Source organism: Rissa tridactyla, chromosome 5 (assembly GCF_028500815.1).
Source record: "Rissa tridactyla isolate bRisTri1 chromosome 5, bRisTri1.patW.cur.20221130, whole genome shotgun sequence".
NCBI classification, from domain to species: domain Eukaryota; kingdom Metazoa; phylum Chordata; class Aves; order Charadriiformes; family Laridae; genus Rissa; species Rissa tridactyla.
Window position 1 is genome coordinate 9,556,101 of NC_071470.1, and position 20,073 is coordinate 9,576,173.

General features: G+C 37.2%; 1 protein-coding gene across 1 annotated transcript in view; it reads right to left on the reverse strand.

Moving 5' to 3' along the window:
* TUSC3 (tumor suppressor candidate 3) overlaps positions 1-20,073 on the reverse strand; it is a 131,222-nt gene that overhangs the window by 47,002 nt on the left and 64,147 nt on the right. The window contains exon 6 of the mRNA XM_054203418.1: positions 12,979-13,068. Coding sequence (XP_054059393.1) covers positions 12,979-13,068 — 90 coding nt within the window. The remainder of the gene's footprint in view (positions 1-12,978; positions 13,069-20,073) is intronic.

The following is a 20,073-nucleotide window of genomic DNA, read 5'->3' on the forward strand; positions in this document are numbered from 1 at the left end:
AACCAAATATCCACACTTTACTATATATAACTGTATGTAGTTTCTCTTTGGTCCAATGGACTGACCAAACAAGTAGCACCTGCGAGTGCACTGGCTGAACTCCTGAAGTCTACCTTCTGGCTTCACTTCATCCAAAAGGACCATAGTCCTTCTGCCCTGTACAATGTGAACCAAAGTTTAGAAGGGAATGAAGTGCACGCCTGCTTGAACTAAGCACTGGTGTGGGTGAACCCACAGAAAACGAAATGAAAAGATAAGCTGAGCTTCAGAAGAACATTTCAGGCTTTGGAGGAGGAGAACAAGGTCAAGAGATAACTAAGAACCCGCTTATGGAGAAGGATATTAAAAAGTTGAAGAAATGAAAAACATTCAGAAAAAGAACTCCTCATGGTAGACTGGAGACTAATTTTCTACATAGAATTTAAAGAGTTACTACTAACAGCAGACTCAGTGATCGGTATGTGACACCTGGCAGATTCTATCCTCAGTCACCCACTGGTTCAACATGAAGCAATAGTATTTTTAAGCACGTTTTTCATCCAAAAAAGGACAGTAAAGACAAAGGAAAGAGAAAATAATTTCAGTTAAAATGACATGAGTTGATTCAGTAAATTAAACTGAAAGATTAATAGTAACACATTTAAAACTTTCAATTCAAGATTTTTACATTTCAAAAGAGTTCAACTGAAATGAAAAATTAATGAGAGAAGTCAACTACACTAGAAAAATTTGGTGAAATTTGAATGAGTCAGAGACTAACAGTTTAAGTTTCTTAAGCTATGCTGAATCTGTATCCCACACATCTTAAACATAAATAAATTAGTGACCTTTCAGGGAAGGATTCCAGACCTAACTGATTAATAATCCCAAACGGAATACAATGAACAACCAGAGTTCAGAAAGAATGGAAAGAAAACTGACTAGCAAAATCATTTCCCTCTTAAAAGGTCAAGAAGCTTAGCAATAAAATGAAAGTTGTCAGGAGAAAAGCTGAGGTGGCTCTGCAAATGAAATTAAAACAGATAATTTATATTTCAACTATGAAAACAGAGAACAAAGAAGTTAATATGCAGTAAACGGTGCTAATGACCCAATTTCTGAATTTTTTTTTCAGCAATGCTTATGATGAATAAAAGGGATATACGGGTCCACAGCTGACAGAATGCATCTATACCACACAGAAAGTTGAAGGAAAACTCAAAAAGCAGAATTCCAAAACTAGTACATAAATCTTAAAGCCCCAATAGCAAATTATTATTTTTTTTTTTTATGTATGTATTCTAGCCAAGCCTGAGCATGCTAACGTAAATGTATAGAAGAGCATACACAGAAACAAAACACATTCTGGAAGAAGTTTGATTTCAATAACATGAAATGCTTCTGAATAACTTTTGAAATAAAGACCAATTAAACACATGAAGGAACATGAGAAATGAGACTGAAATACAGCACACTTATTCCAAAGAGATAGATACCAGATTCATCAGGCACAATCTCTTTCTTAAGGTAATTAATCCTCTTGACAAAGAAAATGTGCTACTATTTATCTGCACTTCGACAATTCATTCTGTTACATGTAAAGCTGGAGAAAAATGGGGTTGGAACAAACATTATAAGCAGGCTGAATAACTGGCTCAATGGGAGACAGAATAGGCTCTTTAAAAACACATAAAGGAACTCTAGATCTTGGGACTAATTTATTAAGTTTCAAATGGATGACTTGAGTGCAAAAATAGGTACTAATGAATTCAGCTGATGCCAGAAAGGAACCGAGGGAAAAAACCACCGCTACATTACATGGGAAAAAATGAAGGTTATACATCAAAAGTCAGAAGGATTTCCACAAATTATGGTCTCAGCATCTGAAAAAAACTCAGCTAGAAAAAGAAGTATCCACTATAGAAGTACAGGTTGAATATGATTCATTAATGTGATCTGCCTATTAAAAAAATCAGTCAAAATCAAGGTAGCAAGTATTGCATCTGCAATCTACCCAACAATTAAAAGAAGTTTCACTTGAATACAAGAGGTGGTACAACAGCAATGTAAGCCAAGTCTGAGACAAAATCTTAATTAAAAGTCAAAGATTTTGATAAGACACACTTGCCCGTGACTGGACAATGTACAAGTGCCCTCCCACGGCTATGTACTCATACACTATGAATCAGCATTACAGTTATTTGCTGGATCAGAGCTGTATGAAACAGTATAGATGGTCAAATGCCAAAAAAAAAAAAAAAAAAAAAAAAAACGGGGCAAAGAAGAAGGAAAAAAATGCAAACCAGTATTATGCATTTGGACTGAACTTGTTAACTTGGTAGTATACTTATGTTAATAACCCAACCTTACAGCACTCTCTAACTCTCAAAGGGAATAAGTTCCACTGAAAAGAGGCTCATTTTAAAGACATTAAATATATCAACAGACATGTGGACTGGTGACCTATACCAGTAAATTCCAGGATTCTGCTGGAAGTTGTTTCTGGTTGGGTTTTGTTTTTGTTCCCAGTTGTCCTTTTCTTTTTGAAATTGCTGTTGTGTGTTCTACTATTTCAGTTGTGCTGTCTATTTTCAGGATTCATTCTACCCTGTGCTACATCTGCTATCTTTTTGTGAAGGTATGTTCTTCAATTTACACAGAAAATAATCCTCTGAGTAACAGGGGTTTGGATGTCTCTCTATTTCTTCTAGAATTTATTCCTCAGCTTTAAAGAGGCCTGTTTGGAGAGGTTTCAATTGATTGTTCTTCAGTAAACGAAGCTTTCCAATATTTTAGTAGGGTTAGGGAAACAGGAAAGTAGACAAACAGGAGGAAAAAAAAAGACAGAAGAAACACAAATTACAGCCTGTGTACTGTTTTTATTTTTCCAGTTACTCAAGGTGTGCAATATATTTGTAGGCCTGAATTTAATATAATGTTTTTAAGGGATGAAAGGGATACAGTGGAAAGACAACAGTAGCAAACACACTACGGTCCCTCTGTGAGCACTACCTAAAGCATATACATTCACATCATGTCCTTGTGGTCCTGTATTTTCCAGAGATAATTAATAATAATGCAAGTGACCAATTATTGGGATATTAAATGACTAACAGCATGAATTTAATTCAATTTTGTTCTTAAATCAATTCTTGAAATCCATTCTTAAACTGTGCAGCTGATCCAGTGCTTGCATTATTTCTGCTTACTGTTGGTCGCATACTTCCAGTTAAATGCACATTCAGAAGGTGAAGTAACTAACATCGACAAAACTCTCTCCAATTCTTTATTGTGCCACACGAAAGGGCTGAGTACTACTATGCCCAAATATTTCTGCACACTTTCAGATTTAAAGTTTTATTTTTACACACAAAGCATTTTAATGGCAGTATACCTATTTGCATTCTAAAGACAAAGCAACTTATTTTTCCACACATTTCCAGAATGAATAATATCTTAAATGACACCACCAAACAAGATTAGATGGTGTTTATTCATTCACTATACCATTCATTCAAGTGTTCAATGTCTATAGGTAAATAAAATGACAATAATTGAAAAAACGATTTTCATTTTAGTTCTATGACTCTGGTATTCAGCAACAGAGAAGATTACGGGCACTGTTGGGCCCCAGGCCTTGGGAGCAAAAATCAAGGTTGATGCAAACACAGACCGACCGTCAGTGAAGGAAGAGTTGGTATGTAAACTATTCCAGGAGCTTGATCCCTAGCAAATCGATGGGCTGTGATGTTATCCACTCAAGGAGAGGTGGCTGACATTGTTGTGAGGCCACTCTCCATAAACTTGGAGAAGTTGCAGAGATCAGGGTATGTCCCAGAAGACCGGAAAAAGGCTAATGTCACCTCCATCTACAATAAGAAGGGCTTAAAGGAGGATCCAGGAAATAATAGGCCCATCAGTCTTACTTCAGTCCCTGGGAAAGTTATGGAACAAATCCTCCTGGAGGCTATCACGAGTCAAATGAAGCATGTGATTGGGAAAAGCCAGCACAAATTCACAAAGGGCAAATCATGTTTGACAAACTTGATCATCTGCTACGACAAAGTAACCTGCTTAGTTGAGGTGGGGCAAGTGGTGAACCTTGTCTACCTGGATTTCTCCAAGGCTTTCAATACTGTTTCCCACAGCCTTCTCCAAGAGAAACTGATATGTTTCTAGATAAGTGGTCTGTGTGGTGGGTGGGGAACCCAGAAGGTGGTCAATAGCTCCTTTTCAAACTGGGAACCTGTCACAAGTGGGCCCAATGCTGTTTAATATCTTCATAAGCAATCTGGATGATGGGATCAACTGTACCCTGATGACACCAAACTGAGTGGGGAAGTGGACACCTTGGAAGGGAGAGCCACCCTGCAGGAAGACCTGGATAGGCTGGAAGAATGGACTAACAAGAATGAAGTTCCACAAGGACAAGTGTATGGTCTTGCACCTGAGAAAACATAATCCAGGAGTGCAGCATGGGCTGGGATCTACCCGGCTGGGGAACAGCTCTGTGGAGAGGGATCTGGGGTTAATGGTGGACAACAAACTCGATATGAGTTAACAGTGTGCTGCTGTGGCAAAGAAAGCCAACAGGATGTTGCACCAACAAGGGCATCACCAGCAGAGACAAAGAAATCATTATCACACTCTATGCAGCATTCGTTAGGCCACACCTGGAATTCTGTGTGCAGTTTTGGTCACTGCTATACAAAAACGATGTGGACAGGCTGGAGAGGTTCCAGACAAAGGCCACCAAGATGATCAGCTTCCCAGTTCTGCTGTACGAGGAAAGGCTGAGAGAACTGGGTTTGCTCTGCCTTGAGAAAAGAAGGCTTAGGGGAGTCCTTATCACCGTGTTCCAGTATTTAAAGGATGGCTACAAAGAAGATGGAGACTCCCTTTTTACAAGGATTCATATGAAAAAGATGAGGGGTAATGGGTACAAGGTACTGCTGGGGAGATTCTGATTGGACACAAGAGGATGATTTTTCACAATGAGCCATTGTAATACTCTCCCCAGGGAAGTGGTGAATTCCCCAACCATGGACACTTTTAAGATTTGTCTGAAGAGGATGCTGGGCCATCTTGTCTAGGCCATACTTTTGCCAAGAAAGGTTGGACCACATGATCCTTAAGGTCCCTTCCAACCTGGTATTCTATGATTTTATGAATTCCTTCTTTTATCTGACAGGGATTACTCAGTCTGGTTAATATAAATTACAGAATTATGGGGATGCGCAAAAGGCACATGAACATTTTTTTGTTTGGAATTTTTTTTAAGAACAGCAATTACAAAAAAATAAATAAATCATAGACCAAATTCTTCTTTTATTCCACTGACCCGTATTAGAAGCGTGATGGGCTGGTAAATGCAGACAACTTCCCTCTTTTAAATGATAATGCTATTTTCTCTTCGTGTAGAGCATTCTGCTAGCTAAGTGACCTCAAAACCTGTGAACATGAAGGAAGTTATTTCATGTATTTGTTTATTGCTCAAAACCCAGATTTGTAAGACTTTCAGCAAAGAACTCTTTTTATTCACTGTACCTAAAGTTAAAGCTCTCCCACTTTTAAGAGCTTTCATATAAATATTAATGATAGACTTTTAAGTGGAACGGTGAAAAATGCCTTCTCTTTTCAGTACAAACGTACAAAAGAACTACAATCTGTTTCTAATAAATGCGAAAGCTTAATTCTGTAAGTATTGAATACTAAGAAAATGTGATGTACATTAAATCTGCTGCTCAACCCACTTCTGTGCATCACGTTAGCTTGATGCAAGACACCTTTAAAATGTTTAAAGGGTAGATCAATCTCAGTTGCGATATGCAGAAGTAAACTCTCCTCCGAAGGGCTGTAGATCAACTTTTCTAACCAACACATGTGGCAGTTCTGCAATGGCTTTTAACTGGCAGACAGGAGTAGTGCTTGCCTACAGGGTAGTGAAAAATGAAAATAATTCCTTGTTCTAAAGTTTGTGTAAAGCCCACTCCTTTTGTGAACTTGTTTCTCAACAATGCGGACATAAAGAGAGTTTGAATCCTGACCAGCAATCAGGATAGAAGTTAAATTCTCTCTTCCTCATCCTCCAAGGAACACGGATAGAGCAGTTGGAAAAGAGTCATTCCCTTTCAAACATTCTTGGTGACTTTTTTGATAAATATAGCTTACCACTTACATAGCCACAGCAAGACAATTGACTTAGCAGTGTCTGCTTCTACATAGAATGTTGGCACCAGAGCTAGACCAAAAAAAGTCAGAATAATTTTTTTTCCCATAAAAGCATACAAAAAACATTTTATATTTATCAAAATATCAAGTAGCAAATAACTGTTGCCTTGCAGATTAAAAAAAAAAGAGTATGAAAAGTTCCTTAAGCTCAATAAAAAATAACCACCATAGAAAGAATAACCACGATAAAAAGGTATATCTCTGAACCAGAGATAATGGGTAAATTAGTCCATGAAGAACTGTCTAAAGTATGCTGCTTCATTTACGTTAACGTACTCAAATGCACGTTCCTTCTCTTGACATTGTTCACAGGCATAAGAGATATCTAATCCATTACACTGAAATGACAGCATTAGAGCTTACTACCAAAACTATACAGAGCAGGAAGAGCTCTCCAACAGAAAAAACACACCACATCTATAACTCTAGAAGGCTCTGTAGGATAGAAAAGTATTCTGATACTTGCTTAGTAATTCGCAAGACAATTCCCAACTGCTGAGATTTTACTTCAGCAAAAGGAACATCTGCACTCTTGTACTATAGATTATCTTTCTGCAGGCAAGAGGAAAGACTCACAAAATCATCCATCTAAAGTAGTGAAAGACTGCCGTGGAATAGGGAAAATATGGTAGAGTTCTTTCCTCTCTTCTCCCCCACTCCCTCAAAATTGTTGAAAACTCGTAAGATTTTAGAAGAAAACAGACATGCTGAAGCTGTTTAACAGCTACTGGAAGGACGTCTGCACAGCTCTAGTCAGCAAACAGAATCTATACGGAGAAAAGTCTCTATGACTACTCCAGGCTTAATGTTTTCTCGTTACCAGTGTGGATACTGTAGCAATATCATGATAGCGCTAGTGTCACGTAAGCTAAGGTATACTGTCAGGAGCTCTGGAAAGGTGTACTGCTGGGCTAAGTCTAATTTTATTAAAGTCAGTGTCAAATTCTAATTAAAAACTCGGCTAAACCAGCTTTTACTCAGGAGAAGGATAAAATTTACCTTGACACTTCCTGAGGGAAATAAAAATTTTAAAAAAAATCAATAAGTTAACAGGTAAAATTAAAAGAATGATGTGGATGGTCAAACACTGGAACAGGCTGGGGAATCTCTAACCATGGAGACATTCAAAGTTCACTCAAAGTCCTGAGCAACCTGACCCGCTTTGAGCAAGCAGCTGGACTAGATGATCTTCCAATCAAAATTATTTTATGTGAGAAGGCTCTCATCTTCTCACATCTACAAAGCCAGTGAAGTCCAGGAAGACAGAAAAAATAGATTCCTAACTGGCACTCAACCTGGGTTTAAGAAAATTGCTCTTGTTCTAGTAGTAACAGAACAACATGAACATGTTTTTCCCTTGCGTCATTCTGGTTTTCCATCTTAAAAAAAAAAAGCGTATCTTTCTGTATTTCATTATGATTCTATCTTCAGATACTTCGTAACTTCACGTATTGGAGGACTCCCCTGACTTCTGACATAAAAAGAGCTGTTCTGTACAAAACAGTTCTTTCAAATGAGGCTAAATTGCTTCTAGGAGCCCATCTACACTTAGCAAAAGGTGGGCAGAGAGGGAGGGAGGAGGACTGTTTGTTTGTTGAAAGTGGTATCCGTCAATTAAAATTGGATTTCTGCTGTTACAAGCAGCAATTAAAATCTAGCCCTCTTTTCATTTTATTGGATTTTAGCATGACAGACTCCTTGCTGCCTGATTACTTGTCTGAATTTTTTTTTTTTACTTGATGGGAACATGTTCCATCCTTACTCAGCCAAAACTACAGTATTTGCAAAGCAATGGTACTATCTGAACTTTTACAACATGGATGCTTCAAGAATTGACCGTTTTAAGAATTTAGATTTAGAGCAACGCTTCTGTCATGACTATTTTCCCACCTCCTTTTCTCCCCATAATAATAAAAAAAACAAACCAGGGTACAAAATATTGCGTAAGGTTTTCCTTTTCTAATATCAAGGTAGGAAACACCTTGGTGTGCAGAAATGCCAGCTATGGTCAGCTACAATCATCCTTGCAAACTTAAAAATTAGGAGAGGTGTCTTATACAGGTTAGTACTTTTCCCAACACTAGTTCAGATATGATGTTGCCCATTTGTTAATGTGCTGCTCTGTTAATGGAATTAAGATTGCTTTATACTGGTTCTAGATCTTACACTGCCAATTGCCAAGTTTTTTAACTAAATCAACATAGGTGTTTAAATCAAAAGCTTGAGAAACCCTTTCCGAGTTGCAGCTTCTGAGCAGACTCACTGCTTTGATGACCACAGGGAAGTTGTTTCATTAAATACACTCAGAAAGTAAATAACCTACTGCTCTATCAAGCATACTGACATAAATAATGGGCTATTCCAATAAAATATTAGGAAGTATTTTCAATAGCGCTATGGTTGTGAATTTTGTCAATAGATGCACCAAAATATTGCTGTAGTACTAATGCCAATCTTATGTTAGACACTTATATAATAATGTGTATGAGCTTTTTTTTATGCAAAAGCAAGACAAAAATATAATAATAATTTATCACACAGCAAAGTGAATTTTTTTATATATTGAAGCAGCTACCAAGAACTCTGGCCACTTTCAGAAAAGTTGGACATTACAAATACAATCTTGGCGAACTGGACTTCAAACATGCTTCCGGATAGATTGAAGGCAAAAGGACAACGTATTTACTGTGACTTACTGAGCTTGAAACGGAGTTAATCTTTAAAACTGTTCCAAGAAAGTTCCATTTATTTTAACTAGACTCATATGAAAAAGTCAAGCCAGAAAACACAGAAGAATATACTTGAATACATGACATTTTTTTCCTGCTTAGCAATAGAGGACTAAAGTGAATTAAGAATCTTGATATTCTAAGCATAAGTTTTTCATACAGAATACCGTAGTTTTCCGTTGACAAATGCAAAAATGAGTAATAGCAGTCAAACGTATTTTTCATTTAATTTCTGAAACATACAGATCACCAGATACCCATATCAGCTAGACCATTTGAAAAGTGATGTTTTGAAGACTGCTCCTGAATAAAGATCAGTGGTTATAAAACTGTGAAACGTAAGTAGAAAAAAATAACGAATGCTGAATAAATGCCACAATTGAACAAACATAAATATTTGATCTGATATCGCAAGCTGTTGTACCTGAAAGATCTGCTAAACAGATATAAATTGCTTCCTAAGGACATAATATTTGTTATGCTTAAGCCATTTTAAGAAGCTTTTAAACTAAAAGACACGTTAAAAAAAAATCCAATTAGTATAGTGGCAAATAATACCATTATCCATTTCACAAAGCTTATGTAGGAAAACCATCTAATATTTGACAATAAATACCACATTTCCCTCTTCACCAAAAAACTTTTCAAACTTCTAATAATTTCTTCTCAGAGAAGGAAAGAAAATTATGAGCTTTGAAAACCATCTCAATTCAGTTTTTTAGATCAAGCTTGCCCTTTGTCCTGTTCTTATTTATACTAAACTTCCAACCATTTTAAAGATGCGGTCTTAAGCATACTGTGTAATAAAAATTGTAGAATTTGTACCCAAATAAAAAAAAATGTCTGCTAATCTCTGCATAGGCATACACAAATGCTTTCTTAGCCATTGCTGTTATTTGATTAAAAGCTGATGAAAATCTAATGAGAATTCTTTGCTATGAGGTCAATTGAACAGCAACAGAACTACCTCTGCAGGAGGCTCAAAAATATGTAATTGCTTTCTCCAGCTTGCTACTTGTCTCACCACCAGCTCTATATAGATCAAGCTCTGAATAAAAATCAGAACTCTCCCAAAACTGTTTATATATACAGACACCAATGGGGCGTTTAGTTTTCACTCTCAAACCCAGTAAAATAGGTAAAGATTTTAGTGCCGCACAGTAAGAGCCTAATCCTAACAAAATTATTATGCAAAAGACAGAGAACTCCAAAAATATAACAGAGATAAAGAATGTGTCAAGGTAGAAGATGAGCACCAATTTTGTCAACCTAAACCAGAACTGAAATATCAAACAGTACTGTGTGATTCAGCTTTCTACATAAAAATTGATGCTGCTTTCATGTGGACCCAAAAACTGAAATTAGCTGACGGCAATGGAGAATAAAGGAAGTAACTGCAACAACCTCAATAAGAACACACCAGCTTCACAGGATAGACCCACACAAAATTACAAAATATGGTTCAAAAGCTTCACTCAAAGAATACTATCAGAGAATTAACATAATTTATGTAATCAAGCAAAGAATCATAAATGCAGTGCACAAGCCAAAGATTTTAATAACTGGTAATGTTACTTTTACAAGATATTGGCACTAGTAAGTAGTGTTGTTTAAGTAAAGCAAACAAATGTCTTTTCATCTTTTGAAAAAATAGGGATTTAAGGAAGAGAAATGAAGTGTCATCCAAAACTATGACAAGAACAAAGCAAATAATAGGAGATATCTGAAGCAAGGAACGGTTTATGAAGACAGAATATCATCACTTTCAAAGTCTGGTGGCATATCAAGCTCTACAGCTAGTACAGAACTGAACCACTAACTCCAATTAAATAACAAAAACTAAGCATTAGTAAATTTTAACCTAACAATAAAACAATTAAGCTTGGTGAACTATTCTATGCCTCCTCTTAAAAACAGAATTTTACATGGTAAGACTGTGAACAACATTTCAGAGTATTACATGCAAGTAATCCTTGTACAAAATTAGCATGGAAATTTGGAATTGCTGCTAAATACTAGACATTGGAAAGAAAGTGATTTTCTTTGGAATGGATCTGATCATCCAGATGTAAAGAAGACAGCAGTTGCTAACTTAATGCAGGGCTGTGTTACAGTGAATTATCATGGTTGAATAAATCTAACAGAAGTGTTAGATAAGCACTTTTATGATTTCAAATTCACAGGAACGTAGATAAGGGCTAGAAAAATGAAACAGGAAAATATTCAATAATGGCATTTGAAAAAAAAAAAAAAGCAATGTAAAATAGGTAAAGGTTTATAGAATCCTTAGTAAGCTCCTAACAATGGTAAAAAATAGAGCTTTACAACTACAGTGGTCAGTGATACCTTAAATAAATCAGTAACTTGGTGACCCTTAATTCTTAGAATCTGACTGGTTTTGCTCACCTCACCAACAGAGACATAGCTCTAAGGAGGTGAAAGTACTGCCACATATGAACAAGGAAAGACAGGTAAATCTGTCACAAAATAACTTCCCTGAAGTCATACAATGCAGAAAAACCAGAAAAGAAGGTACGTGTATTAACTAATACAGTAGCTCAGTAACTAGAACTTAAAATACTCTCTACCCTTATTTTCCTTATTTAGTTGTGTACGTTAACACTCCCAAACTAGTAGCTTTTCAGACATTCAGATAGGACATGAAGAGTTCACACCTTGAAAACTGAGAGACAATGGCACAAATTCAGGAACAATTAAAAGGATATTTTTAAATGATTTAATGCAGTCTATACTTCAGAAACAGGTCTTTAAGAAGGGCAAAGTGTATAAAACTGGATGTGGTAAAAACTAATTTGCTTTTTCTGTGCCGTATTTCTCCTTTCTGTCACTCTGTAGGAAAGCATCATAAATTTAATACCGCAAGGCAGTAATCGAAACCTCTAAATTTTTATAAACACAGTATTTTACAGAGATTATTTATTATATTATCAGTCCTACTTCTGCATAACAAAATTGACAGATGGAATCATGTCATTTTATGACATCAATTTGCTGCTACATTCCTGATAAAAAGCAAATTGGTAATCAAATTCAAACCATCATTTTTTTGCTACTCCAATTAAGATACGACACAAAGGGAGCTTCGAATAATTTTTTTCTTTAAGACATAAGGTAGTCTCCTTTAACCAGTGATGGTCGAATTTGAAAATAGTTCGACAGGGCACTAGTCATGAAAAAGCTTCCTGACCACTAAGTTCACTGCAAGGTTTGTAGATTCCATCCCAACAACTTGTTTGAAAAGCGGTAAATAAATAAAAAAAAAAAAGTGGTAGAAACCAGCAAAGGTCCTCTTTACCTTCCCAGTAAGCAAAGAAAGTTTCTTCTTCTGAACTCATGGAGATTTGCTAATTTGTGAGCAGGAAGGAACAATCAAGAGAATTCCTTCAAAGACAGCAGTAGCAGGATATAACAGTAATTTTGGCAGTAATCAGCTAGTGGTAACTTCTTAGTAAAGCTGATAAAGAATTTAAAATGAGGGAGTAAGGAGATACAGGAAGAAGTTCAGTGGAAGAGTTACAGGCATAATGGAAAAAAGCACCTGAAAATATTTGTCATCTCCTTGTGGAACTAAAATGCTCAAGAAAAAGTGAGATAAGAGATTACAAACCTCAAAGGTTTGTGTAAACGGAGCCTAGAAAGAAGAAAAAAGCCAAACTTGCTTTTCACCTTGTGAGGGAGGGAGCACATTTCTACAAAAAAACACAATATCCATTTATCTTTGGACAGCGGAAATTGTGTGATATGGAACATTTTATAACATGTTCGCTACAGCTGGGAGCCTGGTGGAAAGCATTTTGAAAAACATGGCCACCCATTTCATTGCTCAAATCAAAGACGGTGGAACTTTCCAAACATCTGAAATTACCAAAATAGACTCTGCTTGCAACTGGAGACTTATGACGCTGGCACATTGTCGTACAGTGCTATGGGACTGCAATTATTTGCTACTGTAGACTCACTGTAGGGAGTGACTATCTATATATTTCCCCTCAAAATAAAATTAAAAGAATCAACTCACCACTTGTCCATTCTGAGGATTTTTATGTGCATACGGGGGTCCGCGAATGTGATTCCACATCTGACCAGATGTCATAGCAAATACAACACACTAGAAAAAAAACAGAAAAACAATATACTCATTTATTTACGTGGAGGAACTGAATAGAAAACCATTCTGCTGGTGATGTTTGTTTCAGATACGTAATTGTTTACCTAACCAGACACAGTACCTCTATTTGATTTTTAGGATAGGGTTTTCAGATGCGTTGCTCTCATAAAATTCTTAACGACTTCTGTTAGAAAATGAGTTAGCTCAAGACAGAAATTTTCAAAATCTCACTTGAAATAATCCTGTCTTTATGTGCACTTGGAATTGCCACATTTACACATCTACATGGCAAAAAGCACTGATAGCAGGAGAAGGCATTCATTGCAAATATTCTGCAAACTAGTGTTCGAGATTTACATAACCTTTCATGAAGTTATTTCTGCCTCTAATCTAATATAAATATTTAGCTTAACTGTTCGCTTTCAGATGTATGAAATGATATATATAAAACAATAAGAAAAAAACTTCCCATTATCAAAAAAACGTCTGTCCCATTTTATGAAATTCTCATTGTGTCCCCTATATGACTGTCATTCTTTTCAGCTGTGACAAACAACAATGGTTGAGTTAGTAGAAAAGTGAAACTCCCTACGGAATGAAGTGCGAAGTTAGGATAGGGGTGTATGAAAACTGTAAAAACGGACATTAATTCTTGCAAAAGGTCATACTGCAGAATCTACGTGACAAACATCATAGTCATAGCAAGAGTCTTTTTGACTACCTTAAAGATGAAAATACAGTATCTTTTGATTACCAAATGAGAAAAACTGAAATGGGAAACTTGTCACAAAAGAATGTGTCTTCTGACTTATCAGTATAGATATGTCTATTTTTACTGTACGTCAATATTCTCGCCAGCAGAACACAGTCACAGTGATGGGCCTACAGGAAAGACGGGGAGGGACTCTTTATCGGGGAGTGGAGCGATAAGATGGCGGTAACACTTTTAAACTGAAAGAGGGGAGATTCAGATTAGATATCAGGAAGAAAGTCTTTACTGTGAGGGTGGTGAGACACTGGCCCAGGTTGCCCAGAGAAGCTGTGGCTGCCCCATCCCTGGAGGTGTTCAAGGCCAGGCTGGATGGGGCTTTGAGCAGCCTGGTCTGGTGGGAGGTGTCCCTGCCCAGGGCAGGGGGGTGGAACTAGGTGATCTTTAAGGTCCCTTCCAACTCTAACCACTCTATGATGATCACAGAATGATCAATTAAATCAATGATAATTTAAAGCAGATGGATTGCAAATGTAAAAATTCATACTATGATGGTTAACTAAACTAGAGTTTACTAAAACCCTTTAAAGGGTTTTCTTCAAAGAATGTTTAGTAACACATTTGGGAAATAATTGTAAGCTAGTGTAGCTCTGTGTCCCCATAAATGCAGCACTGCCACTGCTAGCAATATGATTTGAACAAACTTTGCAAGGCCTTAGGACTGAATCATGTCAGGCTTTAATCCAAATCTGCCTGGGCTTTCCTGGATTCTTTTTTTTAACTTGTTTAGCTGAAACAGCAATTTTTCCAAAGACCAGGTGGCTATGCCTAGTTTACTTTACTTTTGCTTACCTTTGCATACCATAATATTTTGTTTTCTATTCTATTTAGGATGAAATAATTATGACCAACAAAATGCTGTAATGTAGGCATGGGCCGATAGCAGACAACAAAAGCAGAAACACGGGATGTCATGCACCAGTATTGAATGATAAAAAAGGATTACACTGGAGACCCTAAGCCAATAAATATTAACCAATGGTGAATTAAAGACGCACAGACATGGGACATGGTCAAAACCAGTTTTAGGGATAACGAAGAGAGGAAAGGACAAGCATCTAACATACGTAAGACAATCCCCATTTACTGAGTAAGTTTTCGTGTAAAATGTTGCAGATCAGTCAAAGAAGGACAAAGTGTAAAAGTAGCCCCACGTGGACCCTAGAGCAAGGAGGAAGAAAGCAGCAGCTTCATACACCTCCCAGCAAAGAACCTGGAACCCTGAAAACTCACCATAGCATCCCCTCACCCCAAAATGAAGTCAATGTATGATCTCAAGATCCAGAGAGGAACGGTGGAAGAGTAACCATGACATCAGAGAAAGGGAAAGATACTAGGAAGTGTGCAACGTAACAGTGTTAATTGTGCTGTTAGTATTGAAACTTTCTGTGCTTGTAATAGAAAGAAAAAGAAAATAATGAAAAAAAAATGTTTTCATATCTGGTTTAATAATAATTCTGTTTCTTAGTGTTAAGATTTCAATTACACTAAGAACAGATTCTTGGCTTTAAATATAAGGTGTATATTTCATTTTGCCGTTAACAGGATTTGGAGTGTAACAGTATAGCAATTAATGTGGCAGATGAAAGAATACTGGTAGTGATTATTAGCAAATGGATTATGTTTTAATTAATAATATGCAAAGAAGTGAAGAGAATATATGCTTCCATTACTGGAAAAGGGTAACAGGTAGTTATTTCTATCCCTTGCAGATTGTTTTAGCAGAGAAAATTTACTGCAATTTTTGGTGATGAATCAGACAGGAGATAACTTACGTGAAAGTACAAGAGTGTAGAAAATGAAGACGGGGGTAACGAAAGTGAGGTGAAAGAGCTATTTTGAAAGGTCAAAAGTTAGCTGAAAACTAAAACATCGAAAGAGAACATGCATAGAGTGCACAAACTGTGGCCCTCAAAGTGAGTTTTCTATGAAAAGTCATTTTACCCATTCTTAAATTACTGTATTTAATTTACATTCTCTAGGGCCAAATCTGCTTCCATATGGAACGAGTAAAAAAAACCCACCTCCTGTTTTTATACCGTCATATACTTTATAACAGATAAATCTCTCGAATTACTGAAGATCTTTAATGCTTGCCAATAGAAATACACTATCTCACAACACGGTAATCTCTAACAAAAAAAATGTCCAGGAGACACAATAGTGGGGAGAAAAGGAAAGAGTTAACAATATGGTTGTTTATCCTGAAGGTGTCTTTCGTATTCTTCCAGTTCAGACTCTCAGAAAACTAATTTAGTACATTACATCCTGGATCCGCCATGATTTCCTTCCATCATGCACCTCTTTACTGTCTATTTCAGGACAGGCTCCTTTTCGGGAGCCAAAAAAAAAACTCAAAAAACCCAACATTCTCCAACTTGTCCTTTGTCCTCTTCAACTCTTCATTTATTTTAAATATCCTAGGAAGAGTGCATTTCCATCATATTCCTTAAGCAAGCATTTGGTATGCTACAGATAGCACTTGACATTCAAGCTCAGTTTGCTGTGTTCTACGTTCTCCTATTACAATCAACCAGGTGAAAAAACAAACCACATTGGAAACTACAGACTTCTACTGTTTGTAATACACTTGAAATGCACACTACTATCTGTAGAACAGACACATGCATCTATGATACATCACGCTGATACACAATGCTTACCACTTCAAACCCCATGGTTTCCATAGGATCTATGGCTTTGGGATCCAAAATTTCTAGAACACCTCGCTCAGTCACCATTACTGTGAGTTGGTGTTTCCCAGGACAAAACTACACCTATGAGCGAGCAACTTGTTCATGCTCACAACTGAATATACTGTGGTTGCTGGCAGCCTAGCTTCAACTTCACGCTGTTCGGACAGCAAGGTGGTTGAATGTTTGACAGAAGATACACGTGCTAACCAAGCATGATTTCTTTTTATGTGACCTCCCTGGAGGTGTTCAAGGCCAGGCTGGATGGGGCTTGGAGCAACCTGGTCTAGTGGGAGGTGTCCCTGCCCATGGCAGGGGGGTTGGAACAAGATTATCTTTAAGGTCCCTTCCAACTCTAACCATTCTATGATTTACTTTACGGGTTCCCGTTGTATTTATTTCAATGGAACAATTCATATGCAGAGAAATGGCCCCTTTCTGCAGTTTTCTTGGATCTTGTCAAAGTACAAAGGACAAAAACTGGGGAACAGGAGAAGATTCAAACTGAGGCACTTTTCTCTGAGCACTTTGAAAGATATTCAACTGCATTTACCCAGAGTGGAGCCTGTACTTCAGCAGTTCTAGAGAGAAGAGTACCACGAACACCTCTTTCATCCACCTGCTCCCTTCTTTCTCCTTGTCAGACTCCAAGAACAACGCTTTAACTGCTGCATGCCACTTGAATTATCAGGGGAGTTCAAGGTTTAGCTATTTTAAGAGCTTCTCGATTTAGGTAGCTCATTCTGCACACAAGTGATAAAAGCAAACAGAGTAGATCTACATTAGCTGGTGTAGTACAGAGAGGGAAGGAACAATGATTTGCTACAACACATTATGGTTCCAGCACTAAATGTCCATAGGATGTCTTCAGTGGCAATGATGTTCATCCCTATGAGCACTTCTAGGTGAGTACACTGTATGTGTAGACAGGATGCTCAAGGACCTTGTTAATAAATTGAAAGTGGTGCATTCTTGGTGGCTTCACAGTGTGTGACTTCAGCCTTAGTTTTGTTAAGAGGGAAACTGCTTCGAGCTCACCCGTGGTGCACCTGTGGGTGTACTACAAGGCTCCTAAAAACAGACACATGGTAAATAAGCACCAAGAGGCCCACCAGAACACGGCATTGCTAGCAAGACAAAACTTTACAGGTAGGTGGGCGGACTTTCTTCACTGTTCTTGGTCTTGGAAGCTTTTTCAAATGATTTGGGTTTGATACATTACTTCCTCAAAGACGTAAGTTTTGTTTAACGCTATCTGCGTTATCTATTAAACAAAATTACTAGAGACTTAAAAATCCATTTGGTATGCATTTTGAAGTGAAGCTTCTGACTAGCAGATACTATACAAAGCAGATCATTAGATTTCTCTCTGTAAGTTTATACCCCAGAATGCAGCAAATACTTTGCAACATAAGTAAAAATAATGAAATTCTAGATTCATTTCTGAATATAGTTAAATTCAAACACAGTTTCAAAAAACGGGAGGCACATGCACGCAGTTCCGTACTTAATTTCTATATTGTTCTGTACATGTAAGTTTCAGCCATTTCACAATTATTATTTTCAAGAAATGTAATCCTTTCTCTTCAGTTTAACTTTGCTTTTGTACTTAATGAAGGCGACAGAGCTGCAAGATCTGTACTCAATTTCTAAATAACAGTCCTTCACTTACTAGAATCTCCATACGAGAGATACAATTCAAGGACAGGGAGTACAACACAGGAGCAGAGAGAATGGGGGTTTGTATCTTTAAAAGGTTCTCTGCATCTCTAAAACCTCTAACTATGGGAAGAAAAGGAAACTAATAACCTGCATTTATTGCTGTTCTTTTGAGATGCCTATCTACTCACATAGAGAAGCCTGACTTTTTCTAGCTGTATCTTCGAGTAAAACACATTACTTTTTTATCCTCATTCCCAGAAGGAGGTAAAGAAGCCACTAGTAGCCATGATACCCTTCAAGCTCTTTTGGAGCAATAACCGATGATGAATGTGCTGTACGGTCTAGGTACTGTGGAGTATATCAGCACAGAACACATTTCTCAGAACCATTAACTGTTACAACAGGAGTAAACACATGCTTTGTCTCCTCATTCAAGGGACTTGACATATTTTGCCCAATAGACTCAAATTCGAGGCAGCTGCCCCTGATTCTGAGCACAGACTTTGCCTTCCCAGATTCCACAGGTATGCAGGCAAATCTGAAATATACACATGAAATAAAACTGAAAAAACTGTGCAGAAACCCACAGTGGCAGCCTAGTAAAGAAAATGCTTTAAAAAAAAAAACCCTAGTAGTCCACATTCTAGCCAACTGAAGAAATAAATTCTCAGCACCAGTACTGTTGTCTAAAATGTAGCAATTCCTTATCTAAAATGTTATAAATTTGTCCAAGTTTATACCATCTGACATTTTATTCTCTGTGCTTAAGAAATTAAGAGTCTTGACAAAAATCTGAATTGCTTCTTATCAGTATAAAAGAAAAGGACCCTGAAAATATCTAAGGACGGAAGTCCTTCCTCACCTTTGTGTTAGCATGCCAGTCGGAAAAGTATCCATAGATGAACAGTAGGATTTGAATTAAAGTCTAAAATAATCTAAGGGATACATTTTGTATGTGATCTCACGTGACATCTTTTGGGATATTATGTACCGTGACTCAGTCTTCCTGCCTTGGCATTCCAAAAGTCTTCTGGGTAATGTTGCAAGTAAAAATGCCTACGGCCTGCAAGATACTGCCAGACTCTGGGGTGCTTCAATGAGGGGATGGAACCGCTAATAGCACTGCTGTTGCGCAATCTAACGTTGAGGATAAAACCAACTCCACAGTCTTGTGTGAACTGGCACTGGAATCAATGTGTGAGATGAAAGCTCTGGTCTTGCTTCTGAGAGTATCAAAACCATTAGACAGATCACTAAAAAAAAAAAAAAAATCGCATTCCTAAATATTCTCCTGGTGCTGGAAATATTAAATATGAGACAACTTTTTGGTATCAATGGAGATATCAAATAAAAATTCAGTCGACATTTCTGGGATCCCGCTAGTAAAACCATCAGAAGCACTTTATGCTGAGAATTTTTTTCTGATTTTTAGGAACAGAACATTCAATCCGGCAAAGAGGCACTGTCCATTTCTCCTTTACATAAAAACTATCCGACATTCGGGAGCATAAAAGCTCTTCAAGACAAAGAAGCTCTGAACAACAAGGAAAAGAAAACACGAGACTTGTCTGTTTGCAATGACACAGTTTTCAGCTACTGAATTCCAGGATATCTATGAAAGAGCTTCAGTTGAAATTAAAAACGTTATTTTCCATATGGTTCATGAATGCTCGCTACCTAGCAGTACAATACCTCCCCAAAACTAAAGGTTTTAGAAGAAAGCTCCTGTGCTTTCTCGGTTTGGCAACATCTGTAAAAAATGTCAATAAGGAACAAAACAATTGCCGATACTCCTGTCAAAGACATGGGCTTCCAGTAGATTTCATGTATCTTGTCAGGCTTTCCCTTTTTAACTTGTTTTTTAAAGTTCAAAAAGGAAAA